The sequence below is a fragment of the Falco cherrug genome, chromosome 5, assembly GCF_023634085.1.
Source record: "Falco cherrug isolate bFalChe1 chromosome 5, bFalChe1.pri, whole genome shotgun sequence".
Taxonomy (NCBI): Eukaryota; Metazoa; Chordata; class Aves; order Falconiformes; family Falconidae; genus Falco; species Falco cherrug.
In genome coordinates this window covers 7,838,949-7,857,141 of record NC_073701.1, presented here as the reverse complement: position 1 = coordinate 7,857,141, position 18,193 = coordinate 7,838,949, and the positions used below count along the sequence as shown (strand labels likewise).

General features: G+C 38.9%; 1 protein-coding gene across 1 annotated transcript in view; it reads right to left on the bottom strand.

Moving 5' to 3' along the window:
* Positions 1-548: 548 nt before the first annotated feature.
* PRMT8 (protein arginine methyltransferase 8) overlaps positions 549-18,193 on the bottom strand; it is a 74,266-nt gene continuing 56,621 nt past the window's right edge. Inside the window, exons 7-10 of the mRNA XM_005433361.4 lie at positions 16,130-16,245; positions 9,512-9,662; positions 3,982-4,103; positions 549-2,172 (exon numbers count right to left, since the gene is read on the bottom strand). Coding sequence (XP_005433418.1) covers positions 2,089-2,172; positions 3,982-4,103; positions 9,512-9,662; positions 16,130-16,245 — 473 coding nt within the window. The 3' untranslated portion in view covers positions 549-2,088. The remainder of the gene's footprint in view (positions 2,173-3,981; positions 4,104-9,511; positions 9,663-16,129; positions 16,246-18,193) is intronic.

Genomic DNA, 18,193 nt, shown 5'->3' with positions numbered 1-18,193 from the left:
TGCAAAAATGACACGTTCTCAGTAAAGGCAGGCAGACCCTTGTGAATTCTCTTTTGGGTTTTTTGTGATTTGTCTTTTTTTAAACAAGGCGGGCTCCTTTTTCCCTTCTTCATTTTTATTTTAATATTGAAGTTATTAACCATTCATGCAGCGGGCAAAAGTGTAGTGCTGTCAAAGTGTAAGTTAGACGAACAAAGCAAGAGTCTCTCTTTCAGTTATAGGCAGCTCAGTGGTTTGGGGCAAAGGAGAAGGTGAAAACATTGTTTAGCTTTATATAAATGGAGGGGGCTGAGAAAAAAATCTGGTAGAATTCCTTACCTTCAGGTCCTAGAATCACAGAAGTGTTAGGAGAAAGGGATTTCTAGAGTTTTTTCTGGTCCAAGCCATTACTGAAAGAATAGCTGTTCTAGCTAGGAACTGATCCCTTGGAAATGACAGCAATATTTGACAGATAAAATCCTAGTCATTTTCTGAGGAAGATTCATCCTTTTTCCAAGAAAATGACGGAAAAAAACAACAGGGATGAACTACACTGCAAACAGTGTCTGTTACTGCTGGCGTACCGTTTAATTTAATTCTGCGCAGGTACCATGTGATACCATCCCTAGGCCGTAGTCTGTAGGCCAGAAGAAAACAGAGGCACTGTACAGTTTTTGTGAATTGAAACCCAATAGAAATAGATTTCTAAAAAGTAAAAGGTTGAGAAATACTGGCAAAATACATCTTCAAGTATGCTTTATTTGCAGGTGATTAAAAAGATTTTTAGGCAAAAAACCTAGTCAATCTCATCCAATACATGATGGAACATGATTTAGTGCCTAATGCCAGGCAGACTGGAAGATGGGGATATAGGACCAATTATGCAGTTTTTGACGAATTACATGTGATTATATGGTCAACATTCATATAGTAAAAAGACTTGATACATACGTATGAAGAATTATAAGCAGTTAATATTTTAACAATAAGCAGGAGATATTGTAAGAAAAAGAAGGGGTGTAAGGGAATGGGGAAGCTACAGACATCTTAGTAATATCAGAAGCCATAGACATTTTTTTAAAGACATTAGCTTGTTCCTGCAAATCACTGCACTCTTGAGAATACTATTTGCAATTTAAAACTTATCTAAAACATCACCAAAAGGAAACACTAATTCCTATTTTTTTTGAAGTATTTTGTATGAAGAATCTTGCAAAGAACTGAAATATGGCATGGCCAAGAAACATGAATTACCCACCATTTCAGAGACTTTGCATTCATCACATTTAAATACTAGGTGTCTGATTTCGGAAGGTCTCATGCAAAATCCAGCTATAAAAACTCACCACAGAATATTTTCAAGGATAAAAAGCTAATGTTTTTTTAAAGCTGTGACAGACATCCAGTTGTGAAAGTGAATTTTAAAACTAACGGTCCACATTTTCCAGAGGACATTCAAAAAGACATTATTGAACTTTCTGTAAATGCCCAGCTCTTGTCTGCACTTTGCATGGAATAGTTACCAAAGCTGTAACTTTGGACAGTTAATGGAATATATCACTGCCTGGAGTATTGCCAGAGGTAACATCATTATCTTTCCATAACTGCATAATGAGAATTAAATAATCACAAACCAAATTCCTATTATGAAATGACTTTTTTTTTTTCTCATGTACAATATATATATTCATTTATATTGAATATAAGTCCGGTAAAACTATCACAGTAATGTGCTGTAGTGGTCTTTCATAGTGAGAATACTGCCCTAATCACCTTTAACATGCAAAGCTTGGAAGAACCAGAAATTCACAGTAAGTAGTACAATTTGTATATGCATTTTCTGCCATCCTAAAGTTAATCAGCACACTCAAGACTGTTGCTTATTTTTCCTATATGTTTGACAAAAGCTACAGTTCTATATACTGTACATTCACAGTGGGATACCAACCCCCTGTACTTTCTGCAAGAAGGATCAGGTTGCCACTCTCCATCAGAGTAAACATTCTAGAATTTAATATAATAAGCTTGTGAACAGTTTGTCCTAGCTCGAAGTTCGGCAGTTCAGGACTTGATAAAATTCTCCTTTTCATCTCTCTGAAAGGTTTCTTGCTAGCGCATTTTGTAGTCATTAGATACTGACATTTCACATAGCTGTCCTTTAAAATCCAAGTCTACTGTGAAATCCAGGTCACGCTGTAAAAAGATTTAAATGTAACATGTAAGTATGACCGTAAGTTCAGTGTATGAATTCAGTTACCAGTGCTTGAGTTGAAAAGACCTGCAGATTAAAGAGATACCTACCATGGTTTCTAACTTATTTGGGGTTTTAATGTTGCTGACACTGGAAATGAAGGCTATAGGGTGTGTAATAGCATTCACCATACTATCTATGTCTAGGTCATATTAGTGTATTATTCGTAAGGCTGATTTACTGTCCTGGTTACAACTAGGAAGCTTCTGAAATGCTCTGCTATCATATCTGTTCTATAGCCATTTTTTAAGGGCATCCCCCTTTGAGTTGCTCTTAATCTAGGGTAACGGGGTTTCACCCTAGCAGTTATTCCAGAGTAGATCTTGGAAGATTCCCACTGTAGAGAAGCCTTCAGTCATTCTTTATCTTACAGTGACATATTTTCTGGAAAGAGGCAGTACATAGCCCCTACAAAATGGAGCTGTCTCTACAAGCTTTTGAAAGACTTCATGTTTCAGAAGAACAAAGTACTAACAAATCCTTTTGAATTGAGGTAGTCTCTCTGTCTTATGATAACTATCAAGAACACATTAATTTTAGCACCTAAATCTGCATTCGGGTACTTATGGTTGTGCAAACAAATTTGAAATATTTTCTTCATTTTTCCCTAAAAGAAAATAGATACATTCGACCCAAACCAAAATGTTCCAGTCCCCGAAGGACAGCATAAAGGTGTGAAACAGACTGTTTTCCTCTACTTTCACAGCAAGCAGTAGCTTCAGGAGTAAATGTGTTTGAATGATAAGTTTATTTTGTGTTTATTTCTTCCCTGTATCAACACTACTATGAAAACCACATCCAATCTGTATTTGGTGCAAAAAAAGGAAAAGTAATGCAAAAAGGGAAGGCAATGAAACTGAGGATTTGCTGCAGTCAACAAATGCAGTATTTCAACAATTACAGCTGCGTGGATTATAACAACATTATTTTAATGGGTGTATGTTGTAGTAGAAAATGAAGAGATTCTGCTCAAGGTATTTGGCAGAAAATGGTGGCACCGTTTCTCCGAGAGGCTGTACTTCTCATGTCTTGTTCTTCTATACAGGCATAGGTTGTTCATTAGACCATATCTCATGGTCTCCTTACAAGTTAAAAGAAGCACTGAATAACGGACATACTTGGTGTATGCCCATAGCAGAGAAATTGAGGAAGTTTTCACCGGTCATGACAGTGTGGTAGCCATCATGCTTTAGCTTTAGACGTCATCTGTATTTTCTGTGGAAAGCCACAATTTTTAAACCACCATATCACTTGATCGGTGACTTCAAGTTCATTTGATCAGTGAATTCATACAGATGTTCAGCTGAAATCTGTTACTTAATTTCCTAATCTTGGGCACTGGGTGGGAAATCTGGCTATACATGTGGAGTGGAAGTACATACTCTTGATAATCCTGTGCTGGCAGAAGGGATCTTACCCCTGATTTCAGTGACAGTATGAAGAGACCCTTGCCTATTTGTGTCATTAAATGTGAGCCCAGATGATTGCAGAGGGCAGCTGACGTGGTGATGTTCTTGAATTACTTCTTCCTTCCCATGCTATCATATTTGCAGGCTGATGTTCTGTAACATTAGCACTGCATTATCATTGCTGTCAGCAGCTTTGGTGAAGCTGTGACTAGAGCTCTTAGGAACAAACATGAATTTAGAGCCTTTAGTGTGTTTGTTGCTTTACTTACATGGATTATATTTACTGTTGATTATAGTTTGTGATCGGTAGAGTTGGAATTAGAATCAGTGATGCTAACTCACCACATTTTTTGCATTTGGTTTCATAGATATAGTCCCATAGATTTCTTCTCCTCGTCTCACAGTTAAATAGTCCTCTAAGTAGAAGACAGTTTGCTTCCAGTGAGTATAGGGAGCATCGGGTGCTAAAAATATATATATATGGGTATTATTTATAGAAATTGCATTTTTGTCTTACAAATCAAATCAAAAGACTTGGGAACAACTAAAAAAAAACCTTTCTTCTCATAGAATGCTTTAACTTATGTACTATATTAGCAAACATGCTTTACAACAACACAATTATGTTGATTGTCAGTTGGTTGTCTTTTGATTTTTACTGGAATATGTCAGCTGTGAGTCACACCCAGCAAGAAGGATTCCACAAAGCAAGTTACTGGCATAATAGGCACTTTTTTGATGCTTGCCTTTCAACCCACACACATTCAAATCAGGGAAGTCTTTACCACTAAGTGCTTTGAAAGTCAGAAGTCTAAATTAGTTCAAAAAAACAATTAATCAAAACCATGAAAGAAAGGCTCATCAAAAACTATTAATCACAATGACACAGATGAAACCTTTGGCTCATGATCCTGGAAGAGCAGATTTTATCGTTTCCAGGAGGAGAGGGCTGGGGAAAGGACACTTGCACTTTAATCTGAGTTTGGACTTTTTAAAGGCGTCTGCTATGGGCAGTTTGCCAGAGGTGGCTACTGGTCCAAATTAATTTCTAGTCTTGCTTAGCACAATCATTTTGACGACCTTCTTCTATTTCAGGTTTTTGTTTTACTTATTTTATTTCTGATTTAAATTAAAATCTTGGAGTAGTGCCTAATGAACTTGCATTGGTTACTTCTTGTTCCCAGCATTCTTGCAATTAACAGCATCTAGGAACATAAGAACAGGTGTACAAGTTCAGAGACTTCCTGACCTGGCAAAAAAGCCTCTGATAAATTTATTTTTCTTCCATTTGTTTCTCCAGTCACTTTTTTGATGCAGACATGGGCCCACTGTATTGAATCATGCTAATAATATCTTAGCACTGTTTAATAAACAACGATCTCATTTCATTTCAACATCAATGTTTCAAAAAAAACCCACAAACTTGGCTTTAGAAATTGTTTGTGACTGGGGAAAGAGTGAAGCTTTTTTAAAAAACTGTTAGGACAGGAATTTTTAACAGTTCTTTTTTTTCCCAGAATTCTAGAATCAGAAGACAGATATAAACAGACTTCTGTCAGAAGCTGTGTTGGCAAACTGGTATCTTCCAAAGGAAAGAATTTTACTGGATAATTTCTGGCTATGCATCTAGGGAGTTTTAATGACTGTTAATCTCAAATGCTAAATGGAGAGATCCTCTTGCAGGAGTTCAGGTCCAGAATCTGTTTTCCATTTGGACATGCCTTTCTAAAATTTCTAATTGAAAACGTGTCAAACCAAAACAAAACTGAACTTCTGTTTTGAAGCATAACTGCTGTCTTGTACACACACATGTACATGTGCCCTTATGCAGAGCTGTCTTGTTTAGAAAAGCTGGCATACCTGGAAACTTGTGTTCCATGAACAGGATAAGTGTGTGGAATGTAGGCACAAGCCTTCAAGTCCACTCCAAATCACAATTATTTTCTTTGTAATTTTTAAAAAAAGTTGTATCAATGAACTGGCACTTTGTCACGTCCTACAAACTTGGATATTTTACTGAATTCATTGAGCTTTGCCAACAGACACTAGATGAGAGTGCAGACCAGTCTTCTAGACGGTGGTGTCTATTCCTTCAGCTACAGAATGGTCTTTTTATGGAGTAACTTGTTCTGTGCATTCCTTATCATGATGTTCTGAATAGAGGCAGAGAACCAGTTCCCTCAGCCTCCTGTCTACACTCATGCTAATACAGGTCAGGAAGATTTGCTGCAAAGACATAGTTCTGACTCAAGTTCAGGTCGTTGCTCACCAGATTCCAAGAGTCTTTTCCAGCTAAGCTGATTTCTATCCAGTTGGCCCAAGCAGTAGCCTGGAGTTGTTTGGTCCCAGATGCAGGACTTTGTATTTGGCATTGCTGAATTTTACAGGGTTCTCATCAGCCCATTTTGAACCTGTGTAGCTCTAAATAGCAGCCCTTTCTCTCCAGCCTGTGCTCCTCCCAGTTTGGGATCATCAACAGATCTGCTGAGAGTGCACTTTATTCCATCATCCAGGTCATTAATAGAGATGTGGAACAATACTGACCTCATTGTTGGTCACCTGTGGGATGCTGCTTATAACTGGCCTCTGGTTTGACTTTGCTGACTGACACATTTTGAGCCAATTTTTCACCCATGTTACTGTTCACTTATCCAGTCCATATCTGACCAATACAGCCATAAGGATGCTGTGCAAGGTTGTATAAAAGCCCTTGCTGAAGTCACAGTATACAACAGCCACTGATCTTCCCTCATCAACACAGCTAGCTGTCTAGAAGGCAATCAGGTTTGTCAGGTATGATTGGATTTGGTAAATCCATGGTAGCTGTTTTCAGTCACCTTCTTGTCCTTCATACAGTTGGAAAAAGCTTCCAGGTGGATTTGTGTCATAGCCTTCCCAGGAACTGAGGTGAGGTTGACTGGCCTGTGGTTCAGTGGATCCCGCTTACTGCACTTCTTGAAGATGGGTGTGATAGCTGCCTTTTTCTACTCATCAAGAACCTTCCTCCATCACCATGACCTTTGAAAGATGTTAGAGGGTAGCCTTACAATGGCATTGAGCAGCACCCTCAGCATGCTTGGATGCCTCCTGTCTGGTCCTATGGACTTGTTTAAGGTTCTGTAGTCCTGATGGCATGCTTTGAGGCACAGCTCATGTACTATCAGCTTCATGGTATAAAACCTTCTTCAGTGGCTGCAAGGAACCTCTCCCTTTATTTTAGATACTTTGAGTAACAATTAGCCCCTCCACATAAATAGTACTTGTCTTAGTGCAATTAGAGGGGCACCACAGAGGACCCAGAGGAAACCCTGGACCAAGTATGTGGTGTACTTCATCTGTATTCCTTTTGCTTGATCTGCAAAGGAGTCACAACCAGTTGGTTCCCCCAAGAGTGGCCCCTAGATCTGCTGGAACTGGTGATATGGCTGTAGCCTCATTTGCATCAAAGAAGGCCAGAGTGAACTTTGGTTTTAGAAGAAGCCCATGTCAGAAACACACAAACAACTTGAATATGGACTTGAAAATGTTAAGAATTTGGTTTTGCATGGATATCTGACTAGTGGCTCTTCCCCATTTGCATGTAATGACACCCAACCTTTTTTATTTGGTGGGCCATACAGCCTGCTGGAGAAGTTAGTTTCTGAAGTAACTAAGTTTCTGAAGTTTCTGATGTTCAGAGGATTGGCAGTAAAGCAAAGAAAAGCATTCAATAGGAGAAATGTAGCATTTGCCAAGTGACAGGAGACTGAATCTGGAGATATAGGAAGTCTCTCCAAGCAAGCCTCCAAGGAGGCTGAGCCACCAGCAACTAAGAGAACTAGTTGCAAACAGAACAATGAGAAAGGGCAAGTCATTAAAGCTGAAAGGATTCTAGGATGGAAGTGTATGACTAAGCACTTAGAGCCTCTGAACTAGCAGCCTGTGGGAGCTACAGATAATTTAGAGAAGCTAGGTTTTCAGGCACTGCTGATGAACCTCATTCTTGACGGAGGTTCAGAAATATCGGAGATTGTGATTCCGTTCCCCTCTTTCTTATGAAAAGTAGGCACAAAATACCTTGTACATACATTTGCAAGTTGAGGTGGGTCTGCAAAAACCTCTCTGTAAGAAAAACGTGATGGCAAACTTGGTGTCTGCCCGAGGCTTTTGTCCAAATGTAACTTCTCTCCTTCCCCAAGTTCTCACTCCCTGTGTGCTAAGGGAAGCTAAACCCCCACCTGTGGTGGTCTTGCAGAACATTTTCTGCCTAAGTGCCTGAATGAACCCTCTTTATTCCATACACTGAAGAGAGTCAAGAAAGTCCTTATCCCAGTCACCTTTTGCTATACTGGTACTGGAGCAAAGTCTATGTTTACTCTGCAGACAAGCAGCAATAATGTAACAGGTCCTTTTCCTTGCCATGTTTGATGCCTGTTCACTGGGGTGTCTAAGAGTCAAGCAAAGAATGGCTGGGTTTGAGGGCCAGATTTGCTGATGGGACATGTTTGACTGTAAAACATTAATCAAATATCCTAATTTAGTCAACAGATGTTTCTTAAAACGTGTCTGTTCATATGCACACATAAAACAAACACATTCCATGAATCCTTTGCAAATGAAGCCACATTCCCAGTGATATAAAAGATCTTCCGTGTAGTTCTGGCAATATAAGCAGACCTCCTTTACTAGGGTAGGTTTCAGTTAACATCACAATATAGTAACTACACCCTTTGTTCAAAGCTATTTTTTGCAGAAAACAGAAGGCTTGATTATATTACCTTTTATAAAAGATGAATAGGCTGCCTTCTGCTGAAAAAATCAGCCTTCTCTGGTAAGAAAAAATGCCTAAAACCTAAAGGATTTTTCCACCTTAGATAATTTGGTTCAGCACAAACTCAGAAACAGTAGCACTCCAGGATACCACTGTGGTGCCTCACAGGTTGTTCATGTCTCCCGAGCTGCACGTTGTTTCCCAGCACATACCAATGCCTATCATGGTGTGGGAAATACTGTAGTGTAGCACATTTATAGAATGACCAGGGAAACAGTTACTGGAAAAACCTAAGAATAGGTACAAAATAATATCATCCATATGGTTATATTTCTAGAATCAAATATACATAGGTATTTTTTAAAATTGCTTTGAATCTCATGTAAAGGCTTGAGAGCTCCTGTGAAGGTAGGAAAAAAAGAGTTTTCTGATTATATTTAGCTTGTATCTCGTTTACACCTGTTTAAGTTGTGTAATGGTGCTAGCTGTGACAAGCACCACCTGTAATTTGTTGTTCTTGTCATTAAAGCAATCATGATTCTTTTACATTTCTTGCCACACTGGCTGGTTTATTCACTCGGGTAAATGATGCCTTACAGGAATGGAGTTACTCCTTTAAATATCTGCTCACCAAGGTAAGTTAGAGTCTCGCATCTGGGTTGTTAGAGCTGATTTACATAAGCAGTATGTGCGTGGTTTTATTCTGGAAAAAAAAATGATGGTTTTGTTCTAGACTGAGTCAAGCAAGAGCTTTTGCTGAGTTTCGGATTTGGGAGAAACTGGGATGCAGAGCTGCTGTCTCTCACTGAGCCGACAATTCCCTGTCTAATCTGAGAAATGTGACACAGGACTTAGATATCACTGGTGAGGGGCATAAACTCCAGTGTCATCATTTCTGCTGAGCTCCAAGCATGGTAGGCATTGTGAAATCCTGCCTCTGGTTTTGCAGAATTCCTACAAGCAATTGTCCTTTCCCCATCCTGCTCACCTCCCCAAAAGTGACAATAATTTTTATCCCTGAAATTAAAACCTGGTGGTACAGTAAACCTCCCCATACCATCTGACCAGTAGCACTGATATACTGATAGCAATAGAAATGAAATTAAAATAAATACAGATTACCTGTAGAAAACCCCATCTTTTTATGGCACTTTGTAAATTCGATATTAAAATAGGTGACCAAGGCATGAATGTAATCATTGCGCTGAATTTGGAGGCAGAATGCAGAAGTAAATGCCAACTCCTCAGTCTTCACTGTATAAATATCTACTTCCTGTTGTGAGGAGAAAGAAAAAGACATTTACATGCAGTTTGTGACTCAAGGGTAAGTGTTCACCGATGTACTTAAGCATTTTATGTAAGGAACAGCAACAAAGACAACTGGCAGCCCTTTAACACTGTAAGAAATCAGTGGTGCATTTGAGTACATCAACTCATCAGCAAATGATCCAGGTATCTGACTAAGCTGATGGAGTGATGAAAGAGGCCACTCGTGGAAGAGTGAGTGTGAGTGGCAGGGAGGGGCTGTGGGAACTGAAGGAAATCAAGGTAAAAACATGCTTTGACAAATACAGGCACAATGGATGTGGAAATGGAGGTACAGGTCCCAGTTCTAAGATAAGTTCGTCATCGGGGACTGTCAGCATGAGGAAAGATGACGGAGTTGGGTTTTTAATAAAAATAAACTTCTGATTTGTTTGAATATCTCTGGAAGGGAATGTGCTTTGGCTGTGCCAAGTGGTGGGAACATCTGAGGCATGACAGGGGCCTGCTTTTTGCTGACAGTGCTTTCCAGTCCCGATCAGGTAACTGATCCCAAATGGTTAAGCACAGGGATCTTATTCTTGACCTAGACAGAAGCAAATCATATAAATTGTGCTGTGGCTTGACTGCAGTGGTTGGGACCAATGATGTAGTCTCCAGGATTGCTTATATCTGTCAATAACTAAAACTCACTGTTCAAGGCTTAAACTGAGTTTTTTAGATGGATCTGATTTTCCCAGCTAGGTATGGCTTTTATCATCTGGACTGTTTCCAAAACTCTTAGTCATGATAAGGAGGATACTAAGTCTGAAAAACCATCAATTGTCATCTAATGCTACGGGATATGTTTCTTATCAGTGCACCTTCTGATATCCTCCTGAGTGTATCTGGCTTCACTGTCCTTATTGTCCTTGTCAGGGCCTATTTGGCAAGAGGCGGATATCCTGAAAATATTTTTCTCTCTACTATTTGCAGTCAGTATGAACAACAAAACTGCTTGTGCATACAGAGAAATAGAAGCTTTGTAGGTAGAAATCCAATTTTCCTCTCTCTACCAACGTAAGCCAGGAATTGTATCACTGACCTCACCAGTGTTACTTCAGACTCACACTGCAAAAATAGAGCAGAGTCCAGAATGTCCTTTAGAGGGCTAAGCAGCATTTTAGGGCACAAAATAGGGGCTCTTTTAGCAATTGCACTCTGTAATCTAAGAAAAATCTGCAAAAATGGACATCAAAAGATGCAGCCATAGAGTTACTGAGGTCTTTGCGTGGACCACATACCATGTGTTTCCGAGAAAACTTACGGTGAGATGATTTAAGCAAGCTATAGTTTTGGCCTGTCTGATTAGCAATATTGTTCAAGAATAACTTAACCATAATGAACATTATTCTACTACATTGCATTTGCACAAGTGACTAGTGTTTATAAATAACCCACGCTTAGAAGTGGTCATTTCAAGCTGGGATAGCCTTAACATTATTTTTGTTCGGTTGTTCTTCTTGCTTTTTTCTTTTTTCTTCTTTTGAGAAAAAAATAATACTAGGAATAAGAATTTCTGAGATCTCCTTGCAGACTTCCATAGCAGTCTGCAAAACCTACTTTGACAAGCTGGACCGGACTGGTGGGTGATAGCTGCAGATTTCCGTAATTTTTGGTGGCTTTTTACTGGTATTGTGGGGAAATTGTGAATTAAGTCCAATGATGAGACACATAAAAGGGATCTAGCTCCCTCTCTCTGAGCTGTGTTGTCTTTGCAGAGTAAGGTGGAATCAAAAGCAGTGGGGAATATCTTTATTAGAGAAGTTTGTGGAAATGTCTGAGAAATACTGAACAGATGTGCTGGATAAAACGGTGGTCACTTTTGCAGTCACTTCTTTAAGGACAGAAGCGTGCTTTCTTTACTATGTAAGATATGAGGCAAATGTGGGATTTTTTTATTAATTAATGTAGTTTTGAAACTGTCTTGATCCTGTTTTGGTGATATCTTTGAATTGTACTCTGGCTACTATATATTCTTATAGTAAATGTCACTACTCATTCAATGTTAATTGCAGCTAACTAGCACAGGGTATAAATGCTGTCTTTGCAAAAAGTAAGTGGAAAAATCATGATGTAACAGATTTCATTCAGGGTTCAAAAACAACAATAATAAAAATGGGCATAGTTAAGCATGGATCTGATCAAAATCCAGCTTTTACTTACACTAAAAAAATAATATGTTAAGCTGAGCATGTATAAGAGTGTCAGAATTATCAGCTAAATAAGGAGGTCCAGGCTGTGGTTGACACCTCATGAAAGACCATGAGCCATCCCATGCTACGTGTCCCCATTGCAGAGAGACAGGCAGAGCTCCAGTTTTTACATTCACTGCATAAAGAATGGTTCTTGGGCTGTCCTGTGGCACGAATTGCTTTAGGAACGAGCAAATGATGTATAGAAGATCATTTAGGATCACAGGGAGGATAACAGTGAGGTTGAGCTGTGGTGTTGCCAGCTGCTGTGTATTTCTTGTTTGAATGGTATCACCCTAGCTGAGGGCAACCTAACTAATAAGAGAAACAGCCCTGAGTCAGGTTTGCTGATGAGAAAAATGCTGACTTGCTGCCTGACTGGTGTCCTTGTGTGAATTTTAATTAAAGTTACTTCCAGAGTGCCATTGCACCTCTTTCCTGATCCCCTTCTGAGCCAGTCAGCTTACTCAACTAGGATTGCATGAGCATGAAGATTCAAATATCTGGATGTCTGGTTTTGGCAGGGTTTTTTGTTGGTTTTTTTTGTTTGTCTTGGGATTTGGGGTTGACACCCCCCCCCTTGCACTAGATGTCTTGGTTTGGACAAAGAGGGAAATGATGACCCCATCATAGGGTGTGATGGTGAGGCAGTGCTAACCACAGCAGGTAAAGGTGCTGAACTGAAGCAGAAGCTGGAGGACAGGTGGCATTGGTACAAGCGGTATAGACAGGTTCAGGAAGAGGGTTGATCTGAAGGCTGAGAAGTAAAATTAATTGTTAGGGAAAGGAGAAAGGGACAAATCCTCTTTTCTGGCAAGCATTGAGAAAATGACCTGCACTGTCAGTTGCATTCATGTGTATAGATGTGAGGGGAGCACGGAATGCAACCATCAGCCCCCAAAACATTCACTTTTCTAAAATATTTTTTTCTTTTTCTTTTTTCTCTTTTCTCCTTTCTTTTAGTGCAGAGAGCTAATAGTATTAATGTGGAGAGAGAAGAAAGAACATTAAATTTGGGGTGTTTGGGGGGAGCAGTGAAAGGAAGAATGAAGTATCTGAGATTCTTTTGACTAGGTGTTGCAGCATATGTTGGTTTTCTATTAGATGACATAACAGGGAAGCAAGGGTAGCTGTGACTTCTAGGTAACAGAGACCTCAGCCTCCTGCCTGGGCCCCTCTTCTGCCACCTTCTCCTGTTTGCACAGAAGGAAATGCATGAAAATTACTAGGGTGTTGTTTGGTTTGGGGTTTGTTTTGGCGTTTTGTTTTGGGGGTGGGGATAAACCTGAGCATGCTGAAAGGAAAGACTGTGGGGAGAACTGTTAGAAAGGAAAGAGTGGCAGGGAAAGTCACTTTGGAAAGGGAAGGGAGATCTTCATGTGAACAGAAGAGTAGAGAGGAAAAATCAGGAAAAAAGAGCAGTGTTTGAAGATGGAAAATGAGTGGCATAAGTGCTTCTTGCTTTGCTTTAGAAACTGGGAGAAAGGAATGTGATTAGGGAGTTCACTGAAGTCGCAGTGGAGCAAGAGAAAAGTCTCATGAGGGATGCCTTGTCCCAGCCCTCATGGGTCAAGATTGCTATGGGAGAAGAACGTGGGACTCACCAGAGCTCAGACACGTGCCTCACCTGCGTGGCTGGATCTTTCTGAGTAACAGTACATTTTTTGCAGAAAATACTGCAGATCCTTTGAAATAAGGCTTCATACAGGTGAATCATGATGTTTCCAAAACAACAGAAATGTCTCAAAGAATGGATATTTGACCATATAGGTCAATGGTGTTTTTTTCAATTATGCTGTGTTCTCTGATAAACAAGAATGGTGCATAATTTTTTTTTCATGCAGGGATTGCAGTTTGTGCTTTAAGTAACATTAAACTGTGTAATCTTGAAAGTGCGGGAGCTTTAAACTGTTCCTGGAAAGTGTGGGACAAATGGGAGCATACAAGTATATTTATTTCTTTGTTGTTGGTCATTCTGCGTGGCTAGATAGGGGAGGTTATGCAGGAAAGTCCAACAGGAAAATTCCTATGCCCCTGGGATATATTTAAGAGATCATTCACAGGAGCATCACTTCCACAACAGAGCAGATGCTGTATTCCCTGCCTGCACCACTCCCAGTGCGCCTGTGCCTTAGTGGCTGGAGTTCCTGGAAGGGTTCAAGACTTGGGTTACATCCAATGCCTGAGGAGTACAAAAGAGGAAATTTTACTCAAGCCTCCAACATTCTAGATAAGTGCTATGGTCACATAGCGTGTAGGGGTTGATGTCTTCTTTTGCTGATTTTGTAGAACAATTCAGAGCATCTAAATTGTGAATTGAAATAAGTGCAGGAGCCCAGGGCCCTGACTGGTCTGTTAGGAATGCATCTAGTGGCTAGTTCATCTACTAACACACAGGGAGCCAAGACTCATCTGGTAGGCACCCTAAATTAGGTGGCTTTGGGTTGAATACACCCCTAAAAAATCCCCTTGTCAATCTAATATGAATAAGCTGTGCCATATTGATATGCTATAATAAAACATTTGCACAATTAAACATTATCATTTTGTTTATTCTCAGATGTTTTCTTAGGCTAATATTCTCTGCATTCGCAAATATTTTCAGGATCAAAGAAATGCACTTTATATAAATAAACCATGTGCAAAACTAAATTAATTTTTTTTTAAAAAAACCCCAAACATCAGTTTTTCCTGCTTCCATATTTCTAGCTTGAACAAAAGCCTCCCTTCTTCCTGCCTTTCATTGACAATTTTCTGATTTTTTTAGTGATCAGTTTTTGAGGTTAGGGACAGATTCTGGAACGAAGGTTGGGTTTTGCCTGTGTAGTTATTACCCACTTTGCTCCCATGGTGCCATTACATGGTAAAGCACTATTCAGTGTATGGACAAAAGCTTCAGGCCATGTAGAATTCAATACAAAACCTGAATAGAAACAGTATGAAAAATTTTGTCTGTCTTCTTAAACTCAATTACTTTCAAAGGTCTAAAGAAAGCCTTAGATTTGAACCTCATTTAAGGGCACGCAGCTTTTATAACTTTTTATTGCAGAGAAGGCAACCCATTCCGCCACCTGATCTCTCACTCTCCAGACATATTTTATGCAGTCTAAATAGCTGTTTATTTTGTGTGTATTGCAATTTTAAATTGCTCTGGCTCAAGTTCTTTTCAGACACGACCATCCTGCGTTCCCCTCAGTGCAGGTGGACTGTGCACGCATACGTACTCACACAGAGTTTCTACTTCTGTTCCTTTTTGCTGCTTTCAGTAAAGGTTTGGCAGACTAAAGGTATGTCTTTCATTTTTGAATTTGGGAATACTTAATGCTGTGTTTTTGTGTTTTGCCTTAATGTTACTGGCAAAAAGCAAAAGGGAAAAATTAGAGCTGAGTCTTTGGGATAAATGAGCACACTCTTGGATTCATGGACCTGATTCTACCACTGCTAATGATACAGACAGCCTTATTCATGAAAGCAGTCCCACATGAGGAGGATTCCTTCACGTGGAAGGAATTGTAGAGCTTTCATGTGTTCCTGCAGGCTGTGGATTCTTCACCTGGTCTTGTGAATGGGGAGTAGTGACCATTCTGTCCTATAGGTAGAACAGGCTACAAACTAACCTCTGGCTGCAGGGAGAGCACATTAATATTCTGGATAAGGCAAAGAATTAGGAACTTACACAAATCAGGTTCCAATTCTGATCTCATGCTCTGGAGTGAATTACAGTTATTTCATCAGAGCTGACCAATTCAGAAACTGATGCATCAGTCTTTTTTACTGCAAATAGAATTAATTTACTCCTTCTCCTCAGCAGCATTCCATCAGTAATTTCCAACTTCTATTCAAAAGAAGGTAGGGCAATTAAAATTTATATCTAAATACACCATGTCTCTATTTATCCAGTATTTTCACTTGTATAATTTGCAAGAGTCTGAAGTTATAGTTAGCAGTAGCCAGATGAGTACAAAGTCACAAGAAACATCTTGCTTTGGGTATTCCATTAAGTGATCAAGGTATCAATGTTCATGCTTAGTTCAGGTGACAGTATTGGGCATGTGCAACATACTAGTACTGACTAATTTAAAACTACATTTTTCTTCTTAGTGTGGTAGCATTCTATGATGATGGCTTCTGCAGCTAGTTAGAAGCATACAAAGATAGTAGTAAAACATAAGCACCAGGTCTCCAAAGAATCCTACAGTTAGGCGTAAACATTCATAATTAGGTATATTTGGAATTACCAAACCTTTATTAAACAGGCATTGGTCACCACTTGCTTTGGATCTACTATGTCCACCAAAGGCTCCTTCATGGCAACATCCCTAATACAGGTCATGTCAAAGCCGTACACATTCTCCCACCCTGTCAATGCAAATGGATGTGTCAAAGATTAGCAGTAATAATAAAAATATTTTTTGTTTCTCAAAGCATCTTCCATTTGAAAGAATTTCTGCCATCCCTTAACTTTCAGCTCTCCTCTTTAATTCTTTGCTCCCTGCCCCGGTTGTCTATGTCATTGCTATTTTACAGATAATGCAGTTGTGGCAAAATAACCTCTCAATGTACATCTTCGAACAAGTGGCCTTTGTTTTTTGGTATCCCCAAAACTGTGTTATATGAGATTTTTCGATTTTCATGACTTTAAACATTTGAGAGTGTTGCCCAAAGTCATATAATATATCAGATTGAGACTTGGGAATAGCTGTTTAAGGCTATTCTATCCTTTCTTATACATTCTCGTTAATATTTCCTTTTTTATATATAGATTGCTACTGAATCAGCAATCTGCATGCTTTTTTAATTATTTAAGTAGTCTTAGTTTCAGCAAGTGAATTACTGTGAGGAGTAGAATTACAGGTGTGTTTCAATATTTGGGGGATCCAAATATTAATCTGCATGTACATCATGACAAAAAAGCAAAATGTCTACCTTCTAAAAGATTTAAAAGCCATGCTGATCTTCTAGATTTGAACTGTTCTTCTGATTGCTTCTTATCTAGATGAGGGATTTTTTTCTTTTTTTTTCTTGAACAAAATGGAAACATCAAAACATTGAAAAGTACACTGGCTTTGCTTTTAATATTGCTTAACAAAATGAAAACAAAAACCTCTGAAAAAGTGAAATCTTAGTCTTGTGAATCATATGAGTCAAGGTACATTCAGTGCTCCATCTGAAAGTCTGAACTGAACACAGTGAACTTTTAAAAAAATAGTTTCAATACAAGCAGGGAGAACTGATAAACAGCAGTAGTGAGCATAATAGAAATGTCTTGTTTTTTCAGAGCATTTGTGCTACTAGCGTTCCCAGGGGACTATGACTGAAAATATAATATAAGCAAAAAATCTGCATATTTCTAAATTGGAACAAATCTGGACATGAACAGTTCTTTGATATGTTATCTCTTTATTGGGCTGTGAGTTTCTCAATATTTCAGGGGAGCTGGTGGTTCAAAACTTTGGTTTCAGGCATCACAAGCATGTAGGAACTATTATATTTATAGAAGCTCTATGTTTTTATGTGGTTACTCAGAAAAGATTAGCTAGGAAACCCTGCAGGACCAATTTATTAACAGAGGTTTTGGGGCTTCCATTGCTTGATGTATTTCATCCTACATGGGATGCCTTTGAAATTTATGCCACAGTCTGTGTTAGACAGAGACCTATCACAGGAGTTAAAAGATAAAATTATATGTTTTGCATTTTGTAGGAAATCAGAGTAATTGACTGCAGTAGTATTGTGACATTAATGAGAAATCAGAAGTCAGATTTTTTTTAGAAACCTCGTATTGCATTATTTCTTATTCAATATGATGGTTCTGGAGTGCCCTTTGAAATGCTCAGCCCTGCATCTCATATGAAGGCAAGACTTTATCCACCTTAAGAAAGAAAAAAAAAAAAAAGATGAAAAATTGACGTGTAAGGAGACACCATCAAGAATTTCTAAACTGAAAAGGGAGACGAGATGGTGGTGCAGGTAGGTAGTGAGATGGAAATACCTGAAGAAGACACAGAAGTGTAAAAAGTGAGGGGAGGAAGGAAATCAGAGTTGAAATCAGAAAATAAAGTTTCTTAAAAGAAAACAACATTTTAGAGGAGAAAATGAACCCAAGACATTTTTTAAAAATTATAAAATACACAAATTAAAAACAGATGGGTTAGCTGTGAGAAAAGAAAAAAGTTCAAGGCCTAGAAAGGAAGGGGTTCAAAAGCAAGGTGAAAGATGGCACTAGGGATTTTTTTTAGGCCAGAATGGCTTTGATTCCTTTACAGAATGGATGCCTCATACATCCTTTTGAACCTGTAAATTTTGT